This window comes from Spermophilus citellus (assembly GCF_964194105.1).
Source record: "Spermophilus citellus genome assembly, chromosome: 7".
Lineage (NCBI taxonomy): Eukaryota > Metazoa > Chordata > Mammalia > Rodentia > Sciuridae > Spermophilus > Spermophilus citellus.
This window is the reverse complement of record NC_138188.1, coordinates 54,880,046-54,900,444: the sequence shown is the minus strand read 5'-3', so window position 1 is coordinate 54,900,444 and position 20,399 is coordinate 54,880,046. Positions and strand designations below refer to the sequence as shown.

General features: G+C 40.6%; 1 protein-coding gene across 6 annotated transcripts in view; it reads left to right on the top strand.

The window, feature by feature from the left end:
- The window catches only part of RNF13 (ring finger protein 13), a 121,317-nt gene that overhangs the window by 95,534 nt on the left and 5,384 nt on the right, over window positions 1-20,399 (top strand). For all 6 annotated transcript variants that reach the window (XM_081301572.1, XM_081301568.1, XM_081301569.1 and 3 more), the window contains one exon: window positions 2,091-2,184. In XM_081301572.1, the coding sequence (XP_081157698.1) occupies window positions 2,091-2,184 (94 nt within the window). The remainder of the gene's footprint in view (window positions 1-2,090; window positions 2,185-20,399) is intronic.

The window sequence follows — 20,399 nt, the reverse complement described above, 5'->3', positions numbered from 1 at the left end:
CTTGGCACTGTGTTGAAAGAAGTTTATTGTTTTATTAGTCTTTCAGAGAGGTAGATATCACTAAGTAAGTGTTTACCCAAACTTAATTAGGCACTGCTCTAGGATCTTCGATTCAGTAGTGAACAAAATACCTAAAAATCCCTGATATCAAGCAACTAAAATTTTAGTAGAACTTAAATTCTAAATTATTTACTTTCTTTTTTATCTTTGTCTTGCAATTCTGCTCTTATCATTAGTATCTTCTTTCTTCCACTTAATTTAGTTATATTCATTTTCTAGCCTATTCATCTGAATGCTTACTAATATTTTCTTTCTAATATATGCATGTGTTATAACTTTATATTTAATAATAGCTTTAGTTGCATCCCATAACTTTTGATAAGGAATATTTTATTCTCATTTGATTTAAATTTTAAAGGTTTATTGTTATATTTTCTTACCTCTCTTGATATTTGCATTCATGTGAGGCAGAGCTCAATTACTGCAACTTCTAGCTTTCCTCTGCCCTTTTACCCATTCTGTCTTGGGGGAGAGGAAGTGTCCCCTATCTGTGTGGAACTTGGGAAGAGTAAATTGGACAGACTTTGCTCAGCTCCACCTTCTTCCTTGGGGACTAGCCTTTCATTGGGGTGCAGGTGCTCATTCAGATCCTCCAGGGGTGTTCTGCAGTTCTGGAGCAGGATGTTGGCAAGGCCATCTGAGTGCTTAGGACAGCTCAATTCTGTGGCTCAGTTGAAAGTTGTTTCTCTCTCCAGAGAGTTAATTACTTCACCTCCCCCTGTCTAATAGTATGTGGTGTTATTTCTCATGTTTATAATATAGGTGGTAAATGAGCACACCAAAGATACAGGCCCCACGAGAAACTTAGTTATCTGTTATGATCTGTTCTAGGACTCTGAATTGTTTAGTAAAATTCTAAACTTCTAAAATACATATATTTTATTATCTTCTTTTCCTGTTAATTTCTACTTCAATTGAATTGTCTTCAGAAAACATTGTATATTATAGATTATTTGGTTATTTTCAGACACCTGCTTTGTACCATAGTTTTGTGGTTAAATTTCAAAATACTGCCCATGTACAAAAATATCAGTGGAATGCATTTGTTCAAATTTGTGTATTTGTTTAATTTTTAAAAGAATTCTAACAGCTTTATTAAGATATAATTTACACAACATAAATGAGTTCAGTTTTTCCCCCTTATATCAACACTTGCATAGTCAGTCTTTTAGAGTTTGGTTATCCTGCTAGGGTACCTGCTAGAGGGTGGTATGTGTGCCTGTTAGTAGTACTGAGTTGTCATTTCTGGTTTTTATTTTCCTGTTGACTAATGATGTTGGGGATCTCTTTAAGTGCTCATTTGCCATGTGTGTATCTTCTGTGGTTCAGTAGCAATTACAATTTTTTTTTCAGGTGGGTGACTTAAAAAATTGAGTATTGAAAGTTTTTTATATATTCTGGGTACAAATTCCTTATCATGTGTGAAATTAGGAAATGTTTTTTTCCCAGTCTGTGGAGTCTTTTATCTTTTAACTCTCTTTGGAGGACAGAAGTTCTTAACTTTGATATAGTCAGATTTGTCACCTTTTTCCTTTATAGGTGGTATTTTGTAATTGGTTCTAGTCCTGTGGACTTCCCTTTCATTCTTGAAACTCTAACAGTGTTTTGTATATTTTGTCTTAGATTTCTGAAAATGTGTAGTAGAAGTATTTAATATCATGTCCATTATGTTGCTAGAAATAAAAGTGTGATAACTAATAGGTATGTGTTTGAAAATTTTATTAGTTTGTATCTTTAAAGGAATCTCAACTTCTCATTCTTTTTGACCCATTGAAGTCTCTGTAATATGTAGTCTATTATTTATATGTTTGTAAGTAAGTGGTTTTAATAAATAAAAAATTCAAAGGATAATATATAAATTAACTAATCACTTATAATTAAATGCTTTATAATATTATTGTAATTAGGATTTAAATAAATTGAGTGGTTTGTAGCAGCTATCCAGAAACTTAAAAAAAATTGTTATTTTAATAGCCATTTCTAATTGCATGATTAATATTTGACTCATTTTTTCCCCCTTTTATCTTTAGATCACAAAATTTGTCCAGGACAGACATAGAGCTAGAAGAAATAGACTTCGTAAAGATCAACTTAAGAAACTTCCTGTACACAAATTCAGGAAAGGTGAGTGAACCTGTTGTCTTCTGAATCACAGCACAGTACATGATGACCACACCCTGCTATCACCTTCTGAGTCCCTGCTGCCTCTACCTGACCCTGAGCAGACAGGTAAGAACCGGGGGGCATTTGTGGGAGATGGATTCTGCTGTGGCACCCTGGTGACACAGGTAGGGTGCACCATCTATGGGGAATGTACAGCAGTGGTGAACTGAGCAGAGTGCTTTTCATCACCACCCGTGCTACCAGTTCTCAGCATGTCGGGAATAGAGCACTTCTCTGCACCAGGGTGGCTGGCTCCTCTTCTTTGTCTCTTTTCCACCACGTGCTGTTTATGTAGTGTGGTATTAACTAAAAACGCAGGTAGCTGTTAGGGCTCTACATTTTACATTATATATTTTATATCAGTATCATCTCATCTAATTATTCCTTCCCTGTAGATGGAACAGAAGGTCTGGGAGGCGTAGAACTTTAGTGACACATAGCCAGTGTTGAGAGCTGCGGGGGGGTGTTGTGGCTCTGTTCTGTGGCCAATGTAGTGTCCCTTCTCTCTGCTTTCGTGATACAGGCACATGCTTGTTAAACCTTTTGGCTAGTACTTCCTAGACTTTTCAATTTCTTATACAAGTAAAAATGTTCTGTTTTTTTATTCAGCAGTGAGAGTGTAGGGGGGAATGAAGGTAAAAAACAGACGGTGACATTAAAACATTTCTGCAAAAGTTTTTTTTTTCCAAGTAAAAAAAATTTATTTCTTTTTAATATTTACAATTACCATTATGTTATTTAAAAATAAAGAATTTAATAAAAAAGAACACCATGTTAAAATAAACATATTGACAAATACATGTATGAAACTGTAGTGAACTATCATTTTAGAGGATGCATTAGTTAAAATTTATTCAGGCCAGAATATAATAAAGACTTGTTTTAGGAATCACTTTTTAAAGCTTGATTTTATTTGTTTATTTTTGTATTTCTTAAACCCAGAAACAAAAATTGTTTTTTTTTTTAGAAGACGATGTTAAGATTGCTCTGGGTTAAAAAGATAGGCAGAGTTGGCTTTTCCTGAGTAAAATGCAGAGCCATTGTAGAATGTTGAACAAGAGAGACAGAAACTACATTAAATGTTAAAAGGATTTTCTGCTGCTTGTTAAGAACAGACTTTTAGAGGGTCAAAGGTACAAGCAGAGAGACCAGATGGGAAGTTAGGGCAGTAACCCATGTGTGACATACATGTGGCTTGAATCAGAGTGGTGGACCTAAGGGAGGAGAAGAAACCTTCAGCAATTGGATGTGTCGGGGGATGCAGCCCAGTGGGTGTGTTAATGGACTGGCTGGAGAGAAGACTGGGATGACCCTGTGGTTTTTGGTCTGAGCAATAGGCAGAATGCGCCTTCCAAGTGAGGAAGGCCCTTAAATAGAAATAGGGATGTTAATATGTGGTAGAGCAGGCTTGGGGATGTTGGGAACATGGGTTTTTGGACATGTGGCATTTCTGATGTCACCTAGACAGTATGAGTCATTGTGGAGCTCAAGAGAGGGGACTGAACTGGAAGTATTGGCATAGAGATGAATTTAATTATGAGGCTGCTTACAATTACCAAGAGCATGAGTACAGAGAGAATGACATTGAAGACTCTGGGAAACTCCAACTTTAAGAGGAGAAATCAGCAGTGGCGATGAGGAGTGAACAGTTAGGAGAAAAATCAAAAGAGTGTGGTTTATTAGAAACCAAGTGATACACATCTATCAGGGAGCAAAGAGTGAAAACCTGTGTCAGTGCTCCTGAGAGAGAGGTCAGTGAGAGCCTGAGCAGTTTGACCAGAGTGGCCAGGCCAGACCTTGTTTTAGTGTTTATGACTATGAACCAGTCAGCATAGCTGAGTTTTTCTCCAGCAGCGTTTGTTGAATAGTGTTCATCCTTACCATTCCTTCTTTATTAAAATGTGAAGTACGGTATGTAGACAGAAGGGGATATAAGAGTGTATTTCTGGAAACATGCACTTCAAGAAACAGAGCATGTGCAGCCCGTGGAATCTCCTGTTCTGCTCTGGGTGGTATTCCTTCCTCCCCTCTGGAGGCAGTCACTGTCCTGTCTCATGACGTCCATTGCCTTGCTTCTCTCAAGTTTTATCATATATGTGTATATAACCAACAAACACTTTAATTTTTGCCCATTTCTGAATTGTATTTTTTATTACCTCATTTATTAACATTTTTGGTCAAATTAATCTACTTATTGCATGTAGGTGTCGCTCCTTCACTTAATAGATGCTTGAGTTTCTCTCTGTGTAAAGCCATTATAGACTGTGATTTTGAGAATATTCTTGTCCATATATCCTGATCCATAAGCACTTGGATTTCTTTAGGGCATGTAGAAGCACATTAGGTAGGTCTTAGTTGGGTGCCATCTCCAACTTCATTTGGTATTGCCAAATCATTTCCAAGGTGTGAATGGTGCTGGTTTATACTCCCACCAACACTGTTCAGAAGTTCCTGTTGCTCACATGTTTACCAGCAATTCCCTAGTGATTAATGCTGAACATCTTTTCCTGTGTTTACTGTACTGATCAACTTAAATTTTAGCCATTCTGGTGGGTTGATAAAGAGATCTCGTGGCTTTAACTTACATCTCCCTCCTTGCCATCGAGGTAGGTGTCTACTAACATTATTTACCGATTGGACATTTCACTCCATAGAATACCTTTCGTGCCATCTGTTTGACTCCGCTGTCCCCTCCCGCCCCGCCCTGTCCCCGTGTACCTGGGTGAGTTCTGTGTGTGCTTGCACCCACTCTGGAGTTGCATGCGTGGTGAATCAGCCTTCCACTGTCCTATGTGTTTTAACTGTCTTTTTCTGACTTGCAGCTTTCCAAGGCTTCAAGTTCTTGACTTTTTTGGTAGTGTCATTGCACTTTTTAAAAGCACTCTTCTCCCACCCCAAGATTATTTACATATTATTTTGTACTATCTCCTGAAAGCTTCATCCTTTTTTTTTTTTTTTTAAGTTGCTGATGGACCTTTATTTTATTTATTTTATGTGGTGCTGAGGGTTGAACCCAGAGCCCCTCTAGGCAAGCACTGTTCCACTGTGCTATGATCCCAGCCCAAAGCTTTGTACTTTTACCTTTCATGGTTGGGTCTTTAATCCACTGGAATTGATTGTATAAAATTGGAGTTCAATTTACATTTTTCTCCCTCCAATTTTTTATTTTCACTTAAAGAGATCTAATTGTCCCAGAACTAATTGTTTAAAATACACTGTTTTTTGTTTCTGGACTTCCCTTGGTCTTACTGTTTATCCAGACATCAGTATCACATTGTCTCGACTCCAGCAGGTATAGTTAATTCTGACAAAGCTGGTCCCATCTTGTACCTCTACAGTAATTTTTAGCTATGTTTGACACTGCATTTCCATGTAAGGTTAAAACTACCCTACTTCCAAACATCTATATAAGCTATTATATTCATTTTTTTTTTCTGGGTACCAGGAATTGAACCCAGGGGTACTTGACCACTGAGCCACATCCTCAGCTCTATTTTGTATTTTATTTAGAGACAGGGTCTCACTGGTTGCTTAGCACCTCACTTTTGCTGAGGCTGGCTTTGAACTCGAGATCCTCCTGCCTCAGCCTCCCAAGCTGCTGGGATTAAAGGTATACAATATTGTGCCTGGCTATTGTATTCATTTTTAAATGTAGTAAAATATATATAACATAAAATTTGTAATTTTAACCATTTAAAGTTTACAGTTGTATTAGCAAACACATTCTCATTGTTATGAAGCCATCACCATATTTGTCTCCAGAATTTTTTATCTTCCCAAGTTGAAACACCTCACCCACTGAACAGCAGCTCTCCGTTTCCTCCAGCCGTGGCAGCCCCCATTCTGCTGTCTGTGAACTTACTCACATAAGTCCAGCCACAATGGTTTGCCATTTTTTTCTGACTTACTTCACTTAGCTTTATGTTCTCAGGGATCATGCATGTTGTGTCACCTATCAGAATTTCTTTCCTTTTCTGCTGAGTAATATTCCATTGTATGTTTTTGCCACATTTCATTTCTATATCCATTTGTTAGTGGACACTTGGGCTGTTTCTACCTTTTGACTATTTTTAATAATGGTACAGTGAATAGTTTATATCCTGGTTTCCATCCTTTTGGGTATAGTGCAAGGAGTGGTAGTCGAACTTGGTAGGGAACTGCCGTGGTGTCTCTGCGGTCACTGTACTGTGTTACATTTCCAGCAGCAGTGCACGAGGGCTCAGATTTCTCCACACCTTTAGTGTTGCTTTTGTTTTCATCACAGCTAATAGTGGATATGAAGAGGTATCTTATGACTCTCTTTGCAATTCCCTTGTGATTAATGCTGAACATCTTTTCCTGTTTTGACTGGCTATTTGGCAGGCCTTGGACTGGCAATCCTCCTGCCTCAGCCTCCCAAGGAGCTGGTATCACAGGTGTGCACCACCATGCTTAGCAACCTTGTCAAAAACAAATTGGCCTTAGATGAATGGGCCATTTCTGGACTGTCAGCTTTATGCCTGTGGTCTACCTGATTATCCTTTTGTCAGTGTCACTCCATTTTACTCACTCCAGCTTTGTAATAATATTTGAAATTGAGAATTGTGAATCCTATAAATTTGTGATCCTCTTTCATTATTCTTTTAGCTATTTAGGATCCCTTTCAGCTCCACAATAATTTTAGGATGGACCTTTCTATTTCAGAAAACAAACAAACAAAAAGCCTCTTGCAATTTTGATAGAGATTGTGTTGAATTACTTCTTTTCCTATCTGGAGTCCTTCTAATTTTTCTTGTCTGATTGCTCTGGCTAGACCTTCCAATGCTGTGTTGAGCAATGGTGACAATGGACATTCTTCCCCTGTTCATGATCTTACAGGAATAGAGTACAGTCTTTGTGAAGTATGATGTTAACTATAGTCTTTTTTTTATTTATAGATTTTTTTTAGTTGTTGATGGACCTTAATTTTATTCATTTATTTATATGTGGTGCTAAGAATCAAACCCAGTGCCCCAGACATGCTAGGCAAGTACTCTACAACTGAGCCACAGCCCCAGCCCTAACTATGGTCTTTTTATCTGGGGCTTTTATTATATTGAGGTAGTTTCCTTCTCTTCCTAGATTATGGATTCTATATTATGAAATAGAGTTGAATTTTATTTGCATCAAGTGAGGTGATTATATGGGTTTTGCCCTTCATCTTCTTACCATGGTGTATTACATAGATTGATTTTTGTATGTTGAACCATTCTGAATTCCAGGAATAAGTCCCACTTGGTCATGGTGTATAATCCTTTTGATGTGCTGTTGAATTCAATTTTCTAGTATCTTGTTGAGAATTTTTACATCAATATTTATAAGGAATACTGGCTGCAGTTCTTTTGTATTGTTGTGTCAGGGTAATACTGACTTTATAGAATGAGTTTGGGAGTGTTATCTCCTCTTTTTAGTCTTTCAAAGAGTTTGGGAAGGATTGGTGTTAATTCTTTTTTAATGTGTCTCCTTGATTGTCGGAGAATATACTTGTATGAATTCAATCTTCTTAAATTTGTTAAAGATTATTTTATGGACTAACTTGTGTTCTTATCTTGGAGAATGTTCCATATGCACTTGAAAACTATGTGGGTTTTTTTGCTGCTATTGGGTGGAATGCTCTGTATGTTTGTTACTTTCAGTTGGTCTCTAGTGTTCAGATCCACTGTTTCCACCATGTTTTGCTTGTTCTGTTCTTACTGAAAGTGAGGTGCCATAGCTTCCCACTGTTGTGTCATTGCCCATTTCCCCCTTCAGTTCTTTCAGCATCTGCTTCATGTTTTTGGGTGTCTCATGTTAGGTGTGTATGAATTTATCATTGTTATATCTTACTAGTGAATTGATCATTTTATAATTACATAATGTCCTTTGTCCATTTTTACAGTTTTTGCCTTAAAATCTATTTTGTCTGATATAAGAACTCGTGGTATCTTTAGTTTGCCATTTGCATGGAATATCTCTTTCCACTCTTATTGGTTTTAACTTATGCATATGCTTAGACATAGTTTTAATACATAGCAAGTCTTGTACTTTAATCCCTTCAATCTACTACAATTATATTTAAAGTAATTTCTGATATAGGCTTATTATTCTGTTCATTTTTTTCCTGTCTAAAAGCATTTTTCTCTCACTTTTCTTCTCCTGATATATTTCTTTTTGTTGTTCGTGATTTTATTTTTTTGTAGTGACATGTTTTTGGTTCCCTCTCATTTCCTTTCATGTATATTTTACACAGAATTTCTTTGTGGTTATCTTTATAAATTACATAGAATATCTTAAAGTTCTATTGATCTGTGTTAAACTGATAAATTAAATAATGGTAAAAATTCTATTTCATATCACTGTTTGCCTTCTATTTTGTTATTGATGACACAAATTGTTTTTATTTTGTATTCATTAAAATAGATTCACAATTATTTTTATGCTTTTAAGTATTTTTATACCAGATTTATAAGTGTTTTACTCACCTACATTATGATGTTACAGAATTGATTGTATGTTTTATCTTTACCAAGGATCTTTATATTTTCTTGTGGTTTTTTTGTTCCTATGTATCATCCTTCCAATTCAACTTGTAATATTTTTTCAGTATTTCTTATAGGGTAGGTCTGGTACTGATAAACTCCCTCAGCTTTTGCTTATCCGTGAAAGTCTTAATTTCTTCTTATTTTTGAAGGACAGTTTTGCCAGGTATAGTGTTCTTGGTTGCTTGGGGTCCCCACCCCATTGTTACTTTGAATATATCATCCTGTTCTCATCTAGCCTAAAAGGTTTCTGCTTATAAAGTCATCTGATAATTCTCATAGGAGCTGTTAGGAATGTGCTGTTGCTTTTTGCTGCTTTCAAGATTCTCTGTCATTTTTTAACAGTTAATTATGATGTGTCTTGCCATAGATCTCTAGATTTTTTTTCCCCTGTTTTGGAGCTCTCTGTGAGTATTGCATTTGGATGTCCATATCTCTCCTTCAGTGTGGGAACTTTTCAGTTATTATTTATTCAAATAGGTTCTCTGCACCCTACTTTACTTTTTCTCCTTCTGTGTGTCCCAATTGGTATGCTTTTCTGTTTGATGGTGTCTCATAAATCCCTCATATCCTCTTACCTCTCCTCTGTTCTTCGTGCCCCTCTGCCTCAGTGATTCTGACTGTTTGTCCAGGTGCACTGACACACTCTCCTGGTCACATCTTCTGTCAATCCCTCCAATTCAGTTATTATATTCTTTAGTTCTAGAATTTGTTTGATCCTTCTTCATAGTTCTGGCTCTTGTTGATCTTCCTTTTTGTTAATACATCCTTTTCTAATTTTAGTTTTTTGTGTTCTTCTAATTCACTGTGTGTCCTTACAACTGTAATTTTGGATTCTTTATCTGGAAAGTCATATGTCTCTGTTTCATTAGGATCGGTTTCTGCACATTTTTGTTCCTTTAATGTATCATGGCTATTTCTTTGTGAGTCTTGTTTTTTCATCATTGGGATTTGGTCATTTGAAGAATCAGCCATCTCACCCAGACTTTGTGACCTAGTTTCATATAAGGAGGACTTTCTCCAGTCAGCCCTGCTAAGAGTCTGGAAACCTCTCAAACCTCTGATAGGTATGCATCCTCCTTGGGGTGGTGGTACATGTAACCTGTTTGAAGGGGTTTGTCAGTTTCTACTTGGGCACTATAAATTGTGGTAACTTCACCTAGTGTTCACCTGTGGTACTAAAGACTGGTATGGAGCAGGTTCTTCTCCTGGTACCTGGTATCCAGTTCCTGATTTTTTGTTTCCCCAACCTTAGGTGGAACAGATAGCTTACAGGGGAGGGGTTGGCAGGAGTTGGGTTTTCTCTTTCTCCAGATCAAAACCTCAGTAGATTATGATCTGGTAAATTATTTTCAAAATAATATACCCATACCAGAGTCTAGATGCACTGTTCTACCTAGATGGTAGAGATGCAGGAGTGGATATAAATCAAGAAGTAACTGCCATATTTCAAGTGTTGTATAAAATTTACCAAAAGACACCATGACCAAGTTTCTGTGAATACTGAATTGATAGCTTAGAAAACATCTTCCTCTAGTATACCTTCTGTGAATTCTTAATATTACTCTACATATTGAAGATATTTTTCTTTCCATAGGATCATTTTTAATTCCTAAAAAACATTTATACCTGTATGGCACATAGCAGGAACTCAAATATTTGCTGAATTGCTCCAAATTAGACTCAGTCACAATTCATTTAAATTCAGTTACATTAATCCTAAAATATTACTAAGCCTCACTAGCACTTTGTCAGAATCACAGACTTTCCGATGTGCTCACTGATGGTACATAATTTTTAATTCGCACACATGATTCAACTGTATACTGCCCCGATCCCTCAGGCCTGTGACTTCCCACTACAGGCTGATCAGGAGAATCTAGAACAGTCACTGAATGGGTGGATTTCCTTAGACATGGTAGTCTAGACACAGTATGAACACTGCTGTATTTGTGAAAAAGATACTGCTGTTTCATAACATGAAAAGGATAAATAAAAATGATTTCCACATTTAAATTTAAAATTTTTTCAGTTATTTCTTTGCCAAAAACTTTCAAGTTGATTGGTTTCTTACCCCTCCCCATTTGGGGCTACACTGGGAGGATGAAAGTCTGAGAGGCTCGGCATGTGCAAGGACAGCGATAGTCCTGAACTGGTACTCCTCTCCTCCATCCTGTTTAAAGCCCTCACTTTCAGGAAGGTCCCTGACTCAGAGTTTTGAGCCTAGGCAACACCCTGCAGTCCTACAGTGTAGATGCTGCACCGCCCCAGGGAGTCAGCATCAGTCTCAGTATCAACTTTTCATTCTCCCATTTGTGGTACCAGTTATTTGGGGGAGATGGCAATACAGTGCCTTGGGAAAGTGGCACTGGGTTTCTATGGACTTGCCTGGTGGTGCCCTTTGAGGCAGCAGGACGTAGGTCTAAACAGGGTGACTGAGGTGGCACCACAGCCAACTGAAAGGCCCCTGTCTCTGGAACCAGCCAAGTGACTGGATAGGTGCCTCCACTTCTTCAGCAAGGAAGTGGCAGCAAGGGGCAGGACTGTCGAGACCAAGAGAGAATGACAAGTCACCGTCCAGTGTGGTGCGTAGGCCTTGCTTAGACACTGGCTGGAACAAACCCTTAAGACATTATTGAGACATTGGGGAGATTTTAGTTTGCTTTGGACACTAGATGTTAGGAAATTATCATTCATTTTGTTAGGTGTGGTAATGGAATGGTGTGGAGTGGAATGGGCACAGGATTCAGAACCACAGGACCTTGTTCTACTACTGATTAGATGTGGCTTTGTGCAAACTCTCTAATCTGCCTCTGATAATCCCTGCCTTAAGCATCTCTCTTAGGTCTAGAAGAAAGCCCTGCAAATAGCTTTTTAAATGCAAATTATTGTAGACCAAAACCAAGGCCTGTACCTTGGGAGCCACAGGCCAGGGCGCATTTTCAGGATGTCTTGTCTTCTATAGAAAAGGACATCTGAGGTTGTTGTGTAGGTCCCCACATGTTCTGGCCACTAGAATTGACTCTTCTGACTGCTGACCTTGCTTTGCCTTCTGCCTTAGTTCCCCACAGGCTGCCTCAGCTGGCTGCTTTGTCTGCTTTACATTTTATTTAAAGACGTCTCCCCAGATGGCATCATCACCAGTCACTTTCATAGGCTGGCCATCCTGTAACTCCTGTTAGTGACCACATGGTCAGCGTTGGTTAGATGTCCTGTGCCGGCCACATTGAAAGAAACAATGAAGTATGTATAAAGTCAGGCTACAGCTTCTGCTTTCCAGAGAGGAAGAAGGTAGAGGGGAATGAGGTGGGCATCGTTACCCGAGGTCACGTACCTCTGTACTGTGGTGCCACTGGTGCAACTCTGCGTTGCATACAGTTAAAAGACATGAAAGCTGTGCTCCATGTATGCTGTATCAGAATGCACTCTGTTGTCATGGAGAACTCATCAGAACAAATTACAAAATTCAAAACTAAATAAAAAAGGTAGGTTGTGGCCCAGAGATTATCAGTCTTTTTCTGCTTCAGTGGAATTATGTCTTTGTGCAGCTCAACCCAAGCTTCCTGCTTGGAGGCCACCTCCCACCTGGGTCTGGGGCGGAGCATCCTGAACATCCTGATCATCCCTCTGCCAGGCTTGATCCTCAACTGCTTAGGCTAACAGCACACTTTTGAGGCTCACTATGTGGCAGGCACTCATAAAATACTGGCCAACTCTTTAATATTTAGAATTAACTGACCAGCTTTGGTTAAAAATAGCAGGCCAGTTTGCTTGTATATTTAACTTCTCCCCTTTCTTTCCTGCTCATTTTTTCATGTTGCATCTTACTAATGTTAATAAACAGCTTAGGAACGACCACCACTTCTGTTGTGCCCCTCACTCTCCCTGTGCCTGTGGACGGGGCTGGTGGATTGTTCTCTCAGAGGACGACAGTCCAATCTCCTCTCTCCACCCTCTTTAGGATGCCTTCATATACTGGCCGCTCCTTGGCTTCAAAGTGTCCAGTTGGCATCTGCTGCCTGCAGTTCCATCCGTCAACACGGAGTTAGGGGTGAAATGTGAGGCCAAACTCAGCCCATCAGGCAGGGTCTATGTGGAATTTATCCACTTCATAAAAAAAGTTTGGCTTTCTTTACCTACATCTGTATGATCAGCTCCTCTGCTATGGATTACTGGTTGGAAGTCAGAATCAGGATTTTCTGGGAATAGTCTGTGTAGTAATTGTGTTCCTTCAATATATTTTTACCAAATATTGTAATGTGTGCCAGGTACTGTTCTGGGTGCTAGGGAAACAGCAGTAAATAAAACAGGAAAATGCCAGCCTTTGTAGAGCGTATTGGGGGCGGGCAGACAAATACCAACTAAAGTCACATAGTGGTGAGTGTTACAAAAAAAAAAAAATGATAAGTGGTGGGTGAGAGGGGCCTGTCTTAGGTAGGACATGAAGCACTCTGAACAGAGATCTGAGGATGTGAGGGAACAGTCTCTGGGCCTGGGGACAGGGAGCATGGCAGGACATTGCAGCAGAGGAGGCACCTATAGAGGCCTTGTGGCAGTGTGTGGCGGCTGTGTGCTTGACGTGTCAGGGAGTAGCTTGTGGGCATGTGACAGGGATCTGGCCTGGAGGAGAGTGGGAAGATGTGAGGGCAGAGGTACATGGGGCCAGAGGACGCCATGGTGAAGACTATGCTGCATGGCCTGGCCATCAGATTGCTGTGGGAAGGGTCCCCTCCCCCACCAGGGGTCCACAGACAAGCAGGGAGAGAGGTGCCCAGGGTTCCAGTGAGCAGCTTACTTTTTCGTCAGCTGTCCCTCTGGAACAGATGGACTAACGTCGGCCCACTCCATTCAGAGCATGAGGGTACAATGAGAAAAGATGGCCCCCTTCCTCAGAGAGCAAAGAATCAAAAACCAGAGTTCAGACCAACCAGCACTAGCTGGTGTCTGTGCTTTGTGGAACTGTTTCAAGGGAAGAATGTTCTCAGTTTACTCTTAATAAAGCAAGTCAAGAACAGGAGTGATTCTCCATTTCTCTAAAGAAATGCCTTTCAAGATGGCTGCATAGGAATGACTTCATGAGAATCCAGGTTGGACAAGGAGGACCCACCACTGTGGATCCCTAGAGATGAGTGTGTTCCTGAGTTTCTTGAAGATGAACTGGTTGTCACTTCAGGTTCCAAGAGGGCCATCCCAGGTCCACTCTGTAATGGACTGAAGGGGGTTGGGAGACCTATAGCCTACTCCGACCTTCACCATCTGCCTGAGGCTGTACTGCTGAGCAGAACCAGGCCTTGCCACAGGTCAGCCCTTCTCTAGCCCAAGAAGTTAGTGGGATTTGTACCAGTGGGTTAACTGGGATTCACGTGGACTGGCGGGCATTGCACTTAATCAGATTCAACACTTTTCCGTTGTGAGTCTTTTAAGTGCCACAACACACCTGCTACACAGTGCAAAAGTCAACAGCCTACTCAGCGTTCATGATCTCGGTTCTTAGTGACACAAGTAGGAAAGTACTTCCGTGACCATTTTGTAGGTACAGATGAGACTCAAGGTCAAAGTATTTGTGATTGGGGTACTCTGTCAGGTAAAGGTACATTGCAGGGCTGCAATTCAGATTCCTGATTCCAAACACTAGACTTGTAAATACAGCCCTACCCATTTTCTGCCTTCAGCAACAACCATTTCAAAGTAAAATAAGCTGCCTCCTGGCTTTCATCCTTCCAGTTTCCTCTTTTCTTACCCTTCCCCCATTCCCACCCCTGCTTATCCTCCTCCTCCTCAACTCACTATGTCAAAAGGAAATAACATGTTTTAGATAAACTAATTTCCTGAAAGTTCAAGTCTTCTAGCAGTATCTAAGAATCATTTTACTTTAACAAGGCAAATTACCCATTCATATTTCTGCTTTTATTACCTGTCAGACCTTATGTTAGCTTTCTGTTACTATAACAAAATGCCTCAGATAATCAATTTAAAAAAATGAAAGGTTTATTTTGGCTCACAGCTTCAGCGGTTATAGTCCATGGTCAGTTGGTCACATTGTTTGGGCTTTGAAACATGGCAGCACATCATAGTGTGAGGGACTAAAATGCTCACCTTGTGGTGGCCAGGAACCAGAGAGAGAGAAAGAGAGAGAGAAAGACTGGCTGGTATCCTGTAATCGCCCTTGAGTGTATGCCCCCTAAGCACTTCAGACCTCCCAGCAGACCCTACCCACTTCTTAAAGTTTCACCACCTCCAGATGGTGCCACTCTGAGGACAAGGCTTAAACATTGGGAACATTCAAGGTCCAAACACTGAACACCCTTTGCTCACATTTTTATTGGTATCTTAGTATTTTCTTATCAATTTGTATACACTGTTTTAAAAGAAAAAATTATGTTTGATTTTTCTTATAATCACTTTTTCTACATAGACAGTTGTACTGAATATTAGGCCGATCTAGTCAAGCAGGCAGAACCATCTAGAAGCAATTGTCTTTATGCAAAAATAATGCAGGTCCCTTGCCCCAGGTGTATCTGAAGCTGAGCAGAGTTCTTATTTAACCTTCTTTATGTGAAGCAAAAGCAAAGAAATACTGCATCCTAGCACACTAATATGTCAGGGCACATACAAGTCTGCGTGTCTTGAGGTGTGCTCTAGAAGTATGCCAACCCTTTCTCAGTGACCTGAGGAACAGCAGTGGAACAAGAAGAGTGAACCCTCAGTCCTTGCACACACCATGCTTCTGGTACATTTTCTGCCTTTCTCAAGTCTCATGCACTTTGTCTCTTCAGGGTGGTGACAGATCTTTGAATTTATTTGATCCTTCATCAGAAACACTTTGGCTATAGCTGTATTTTTTCCTGCATAAACCATGAAACCAAGTTAGAACCAATTAAAATAATAAAAAGTGATTATTTTTTAAAACTACTTTAGTTGTAGATGAACACAGTACTTTTATTTATTTATTTTTATGTGGTGCTGAGGATCGAACCCAGTGCCTCACACATGCTAGGCAAGTGCTCTGCCCTGAGCCATAGCCTCAGCCCCTGGAATGACTGTTTAAAATACAGTGAAAAGCTTTTTTTAAAAAAGACTACCCAAAATAAAATTTGGCCAAAGCTCATCTATAAGTAGACCTGGATTTCAGTCATATGGATTTATTTAGGGCCTGCAAGGCTGTTGTTCTTATTCCTGTTCCCCAATTAGTAAGATGACTGTCCGACGGTTTCCCAACAGGCGTTCTGGCCTCTCCGCAGGCGGTCCCATCTCTGTGGAGACATGGCATTACTGCTGTATGAGGTGCATCTATGTGGGGCTTCACATCAGAACATGAAGAACACTCACTACAGTGCTGCCGTGTACAGAGCTCAGAGACAGCAGCAGCCCGTGCTATGCAAATAAAGTGACCCTTTAAAATAAAATGTGAATGTCATAGAAATTCAATCATCACATTTTTATGATACAAAAGATTGCACTTGGAAAATATGTAACTGTAAACACGACACTTGAAATTTCTTTTCAACAGTAAGTTTGAGGTACCTATATTTTTGTTTTATGATGTTTTGGGTTGTTATGATGCTTGTCATATAAAATGAAAGAGCTGTGATTGTTACACATACTCCAGTGCACACTGATTGTCTGGAGCACACACAGGTGCCAGAAACAAAACACTCCCCTTCACTTGCAGTGCTCTTATTGTTGCATCTAATTGAAAACATGAAGAAAACACCTCTGTGGATTTATCACTCCAGGAAGATGTAGTACCATGCCATGGAGCCTCAAAAAACTCTTCTAGGCTTAGAATAAATGTTAGGACATCTATGATATTTGTATTATAATTAAATCCTATGCTCCTATGCTCCCCCCACTTAAAAAAAAAAAGAATTAAAAGACACTCTTCCAATGATCATCTGCTTCATTGTCTTAAAACGTTTCTATTTTAGACATATTTGCCAGTGAACTAAAAAGATTTTGACATTTATACCTTCCTTAGGTGTAAGCTGTGATCGCATCCTCAGCAACTTCAGAACTAGCAACTTTCAACTGTTTCCCCGGTCATTCAGTTTGTAAGACTTGATGCCTGTTGGGGACATGGTCATCTCAGCCTCCTGTCCTAGTGATCTTATTGTGCAGCTCGTACAGAAATGTCTGTGCTGATTGACACTCAGACTCTGTGCACTGCCTTACTGTGTCTAGCACGTGTGACATAACACAGGCTTTTAGATGTTTTGTTACGAAACAGCTTTATAAATCTCTTCATTACTCATTTTTGTTCTCAAAAAAGCTCTTTAATTGAAACTGTGGTTTCCTGATCTCACTGCCTGCACTGCCCCACCTGTGCCCCCAGGGCTGGTGGCTGCACTGTTACCTAGCACCTGGAGCCCTGCTCCCGGAGGTCCCTCTCCTGAGTGTGAAGCATACTCTCTGGAAGCTGTTCCCCTCCCCCAGCCCCTGTGAAGCTGTGGATCCCTGAAATACAAATGATAAAATATAGATCTCATACCTGACATTTTAAGTTAATTAGATATTTTTCTTGATAGTTTACATATTGAAATTTTTCAAGACAACAGTATAGAAAGATTTTTACTTCAGAGGTTGGCAAAAGTCAACATAGCATTTTATAGTAGAAGGTGTAAAGTGGGACAGTGCTTTGATTTTTTAACTTCTTTATTCTAATTAAGAAACACAATTTTTTGTAACTACATTTAACTACCTTTATATTCTAAACTTAAAAGTAAGTGTTTATTCTTTTGTTTTGTTTTTGTTTTTTCTTGAGCTTGAAAACAATCAGGAATAATTCTCAAAAAAAAATTGGCTTTAAAAATATTTTATCCTGGGCTGGGGATGTGGCTCAAGCGGTAGCGCGCTCGCCTGGCATGCGTGCGGCCCGGGTTCGATCCTCAGCACCACATACCAACAAAGATGTTGTGTCTGCCGAGAACTAAAAAATAAATATTAAAAATTCTCTCTCTCTCTCTCTCCTCTCTCTTAAAAAAAAAAATATTTTATCCTGTTGTATTTTGTTCAGATTACTTGGGAAGTAGTACAGAGGAGAAGGGACTATAAAACCCATTTATTTTTATTTGCTAGAAAAAGCTGCTGTTTTCCACTGGCAGATGCATGAACAAGTAGCAAGGCCCTTTCTCAATGACAATAATTTTTGCTTTGAAGCTCATAAATCCAATGACACACCAACCCTGGCCATACTGTTGATAATAAGTGTTAAACTGTCTCTCTCATGAAACCTCAGCTATTCAGTCCTGAATATTCAGTCTCTCTTATCGTTTATTTGGGGAAACCTCCTCTTGGTAGATTCAATGCCTGCTCTCCTTTGTTGTAAAATTAAACAGTTAAGTTCTGCGTCAGTTTATCTGCACTGTGACTAGATCATTTCAGACTTGCTGAGTTTTGAATCCTCTTTAGAAATGGTGATTCCTCTTTCTGCATCTGATTTTAAGTGCAAATGTTTTTGTCACAGTCCATGCCTGAAGAGAAAGACTGGTGGGAGCAAGGTGGCAGGGACAGCTCTGTGGTGACAGGAGGGGCTGTTTGTGGGAATGACACAACAGCGGAAAATGACCTGGGGAGACAGGGAGGGGGCTCTTAGAGTAAGCCAAACAGAAGGGGACAGACTCCCAATGCACTTTGCAGGTCACAGGACTCCATAACGGACTGTGCATGCCCCTGGGAGACAGGCCTCAAGGGCATGCCAGCCGACACTCCACCCCCACCCCCACTGCCACCCCTGGCTGCTAGGTCTTTGTGTGCCTCCTGCTCTGATGCTCCCGGGCTTTTGCTGCACCTGAGGAGCCAAAGTTTGAGGCTTGAAATGTAGAGGAAAAGCCAGGGAGAAACAGATTGGAGGGGAAATCAAAGTTCTGTCCACCGTATGTTATAATGTGATATTCCAGATTGATGACACTCTAGAAGTACCTTCAGGAAATTTTTTAGGAACTTTAGTCAAATAACAGTGATGCCAGAGACATTCCAGATAGAAACATTTCCTTGTTGCTTCACATAAGGAGACACAGATCTTCCCGACTTGTATGTCCTGCATCCAGTGGTGAATCAGCAACATTTTCTTAGCCCGGAGGGGATGATATCAGGGTCTGTCAGCTCAGTACTATGACATTTGGATGGGGTGATCCTGGGTGGTTTGTTTGTTTTGTGCCTGGGAAGTAGGGAGGGTGCTCAGTACCCTATAGGATGTTTAGCAGCATCCCTAGTGCACAAGATGACAGCTGTGGAAACCACAAACCTCACGACAGCCCAGAGAGCCTTGGGGACAAGATCATTCCCAGTTGGACCACAGGCTTGCTCTAAGCAACAGAACTCTCTCCGTGAGGCCAGGGGTAGCAGGATGGCACTCAGCCGTGCACTTGTCGAGTTCTTTACCTTGTACTCCCAGGACAGGCAGGAAATTCTAAAAGTCTGCTGCCTGTTTCTGATAGAACAGACAAGCGTTCTGAATTCATGTCTGACTTAAATGTCAACAAAGCCATGTAGCCGTCACTTGATGCTGGACCGCAGCCTCTTGTGAACCCACTAACTAGATCTCTGAATCGTGCGACCCCTCTCCGTTTCCAGGACTTTTAAATGGAACAAAAATTGGATTTTGTCATCATTCTTGGGTTTTATTGATACATGCCTGTTTCCATTCTTTTAGTTCTCTTACCATCTCTGATTTAACCACAAGTGGCTAAGGGCGAGGGGTGGGAGGAGTGACCAGCCTAGTGTCCGTAAGGCACTCGACCCAGCTTTTAGTGCAACTAGAAGTCTTTCACACACCCGGTTCAGGAGCTACTGAATGTCTAATTTATGTAATCTCCGAAGTACAACAAAAGTTCCGAGCCCACTGCCACCGGCTCATTGCTAGCTGATCCCTGGGGACGGGAGCAGAGTGCTGCGTCTCTCTCCAGCTGCACTGCTACCCTGAGACATAGTGTGATGGCATTTTTGCTTTGCCTCTGACAAAACTGAAACAAAGATAAGTGTCTTTCAGAAAGTCATGTAACTAATAAGTAACAGGACCAGGATGGGAGCACCAGCCACCGGTGGATTTTCTACAGAGCACTAGGCTACATTCAGGTCCTTGGTCACAAACCACACCTTTTGGTCTTCACCTGTCATCTTCAAAGCACCTGCTTTGGCCAGAAACATAGACCATGAGTGTAACTCCATCACTTGGAGCGGTTCAGAGGACTGATAGGAAAGTTCAGTGACTACAGCGCATATCCCACAGTTACAGATGACAGATTCAGTACAAACAACCAGGTTTGTCATCTTTAGGCTGATAGGGGCCTCAGGGAGCTCCTCCTCTGGGACCTGGGGCATGTCCATTTCCTTGCCCTTCCCAGCTCCTGAGGCCACCCATGTTTCCTGGCTGTGACTCTCCCCACAGCCACCTGCAAAGTCAGTGCCACTGCATCTCACTGACCACTCACAGCGTCCAGGCTGATGCCCAACCTTTCCCTCTGACGTGGGCCTCCCGGGATTCCCTACCTCAGCCTCTTAAGACCTTTTCACAAGGTGAAGAGCACATTAGTCATGACTTCATTCTTACCGCATTCCAGTCTGAGTCAGCGAAACGCCTGCACCCACCACAGGGACCCCTGGGGACCCTCAGAGTGGGTGGTGAAGACAGGCCGCCCTCAC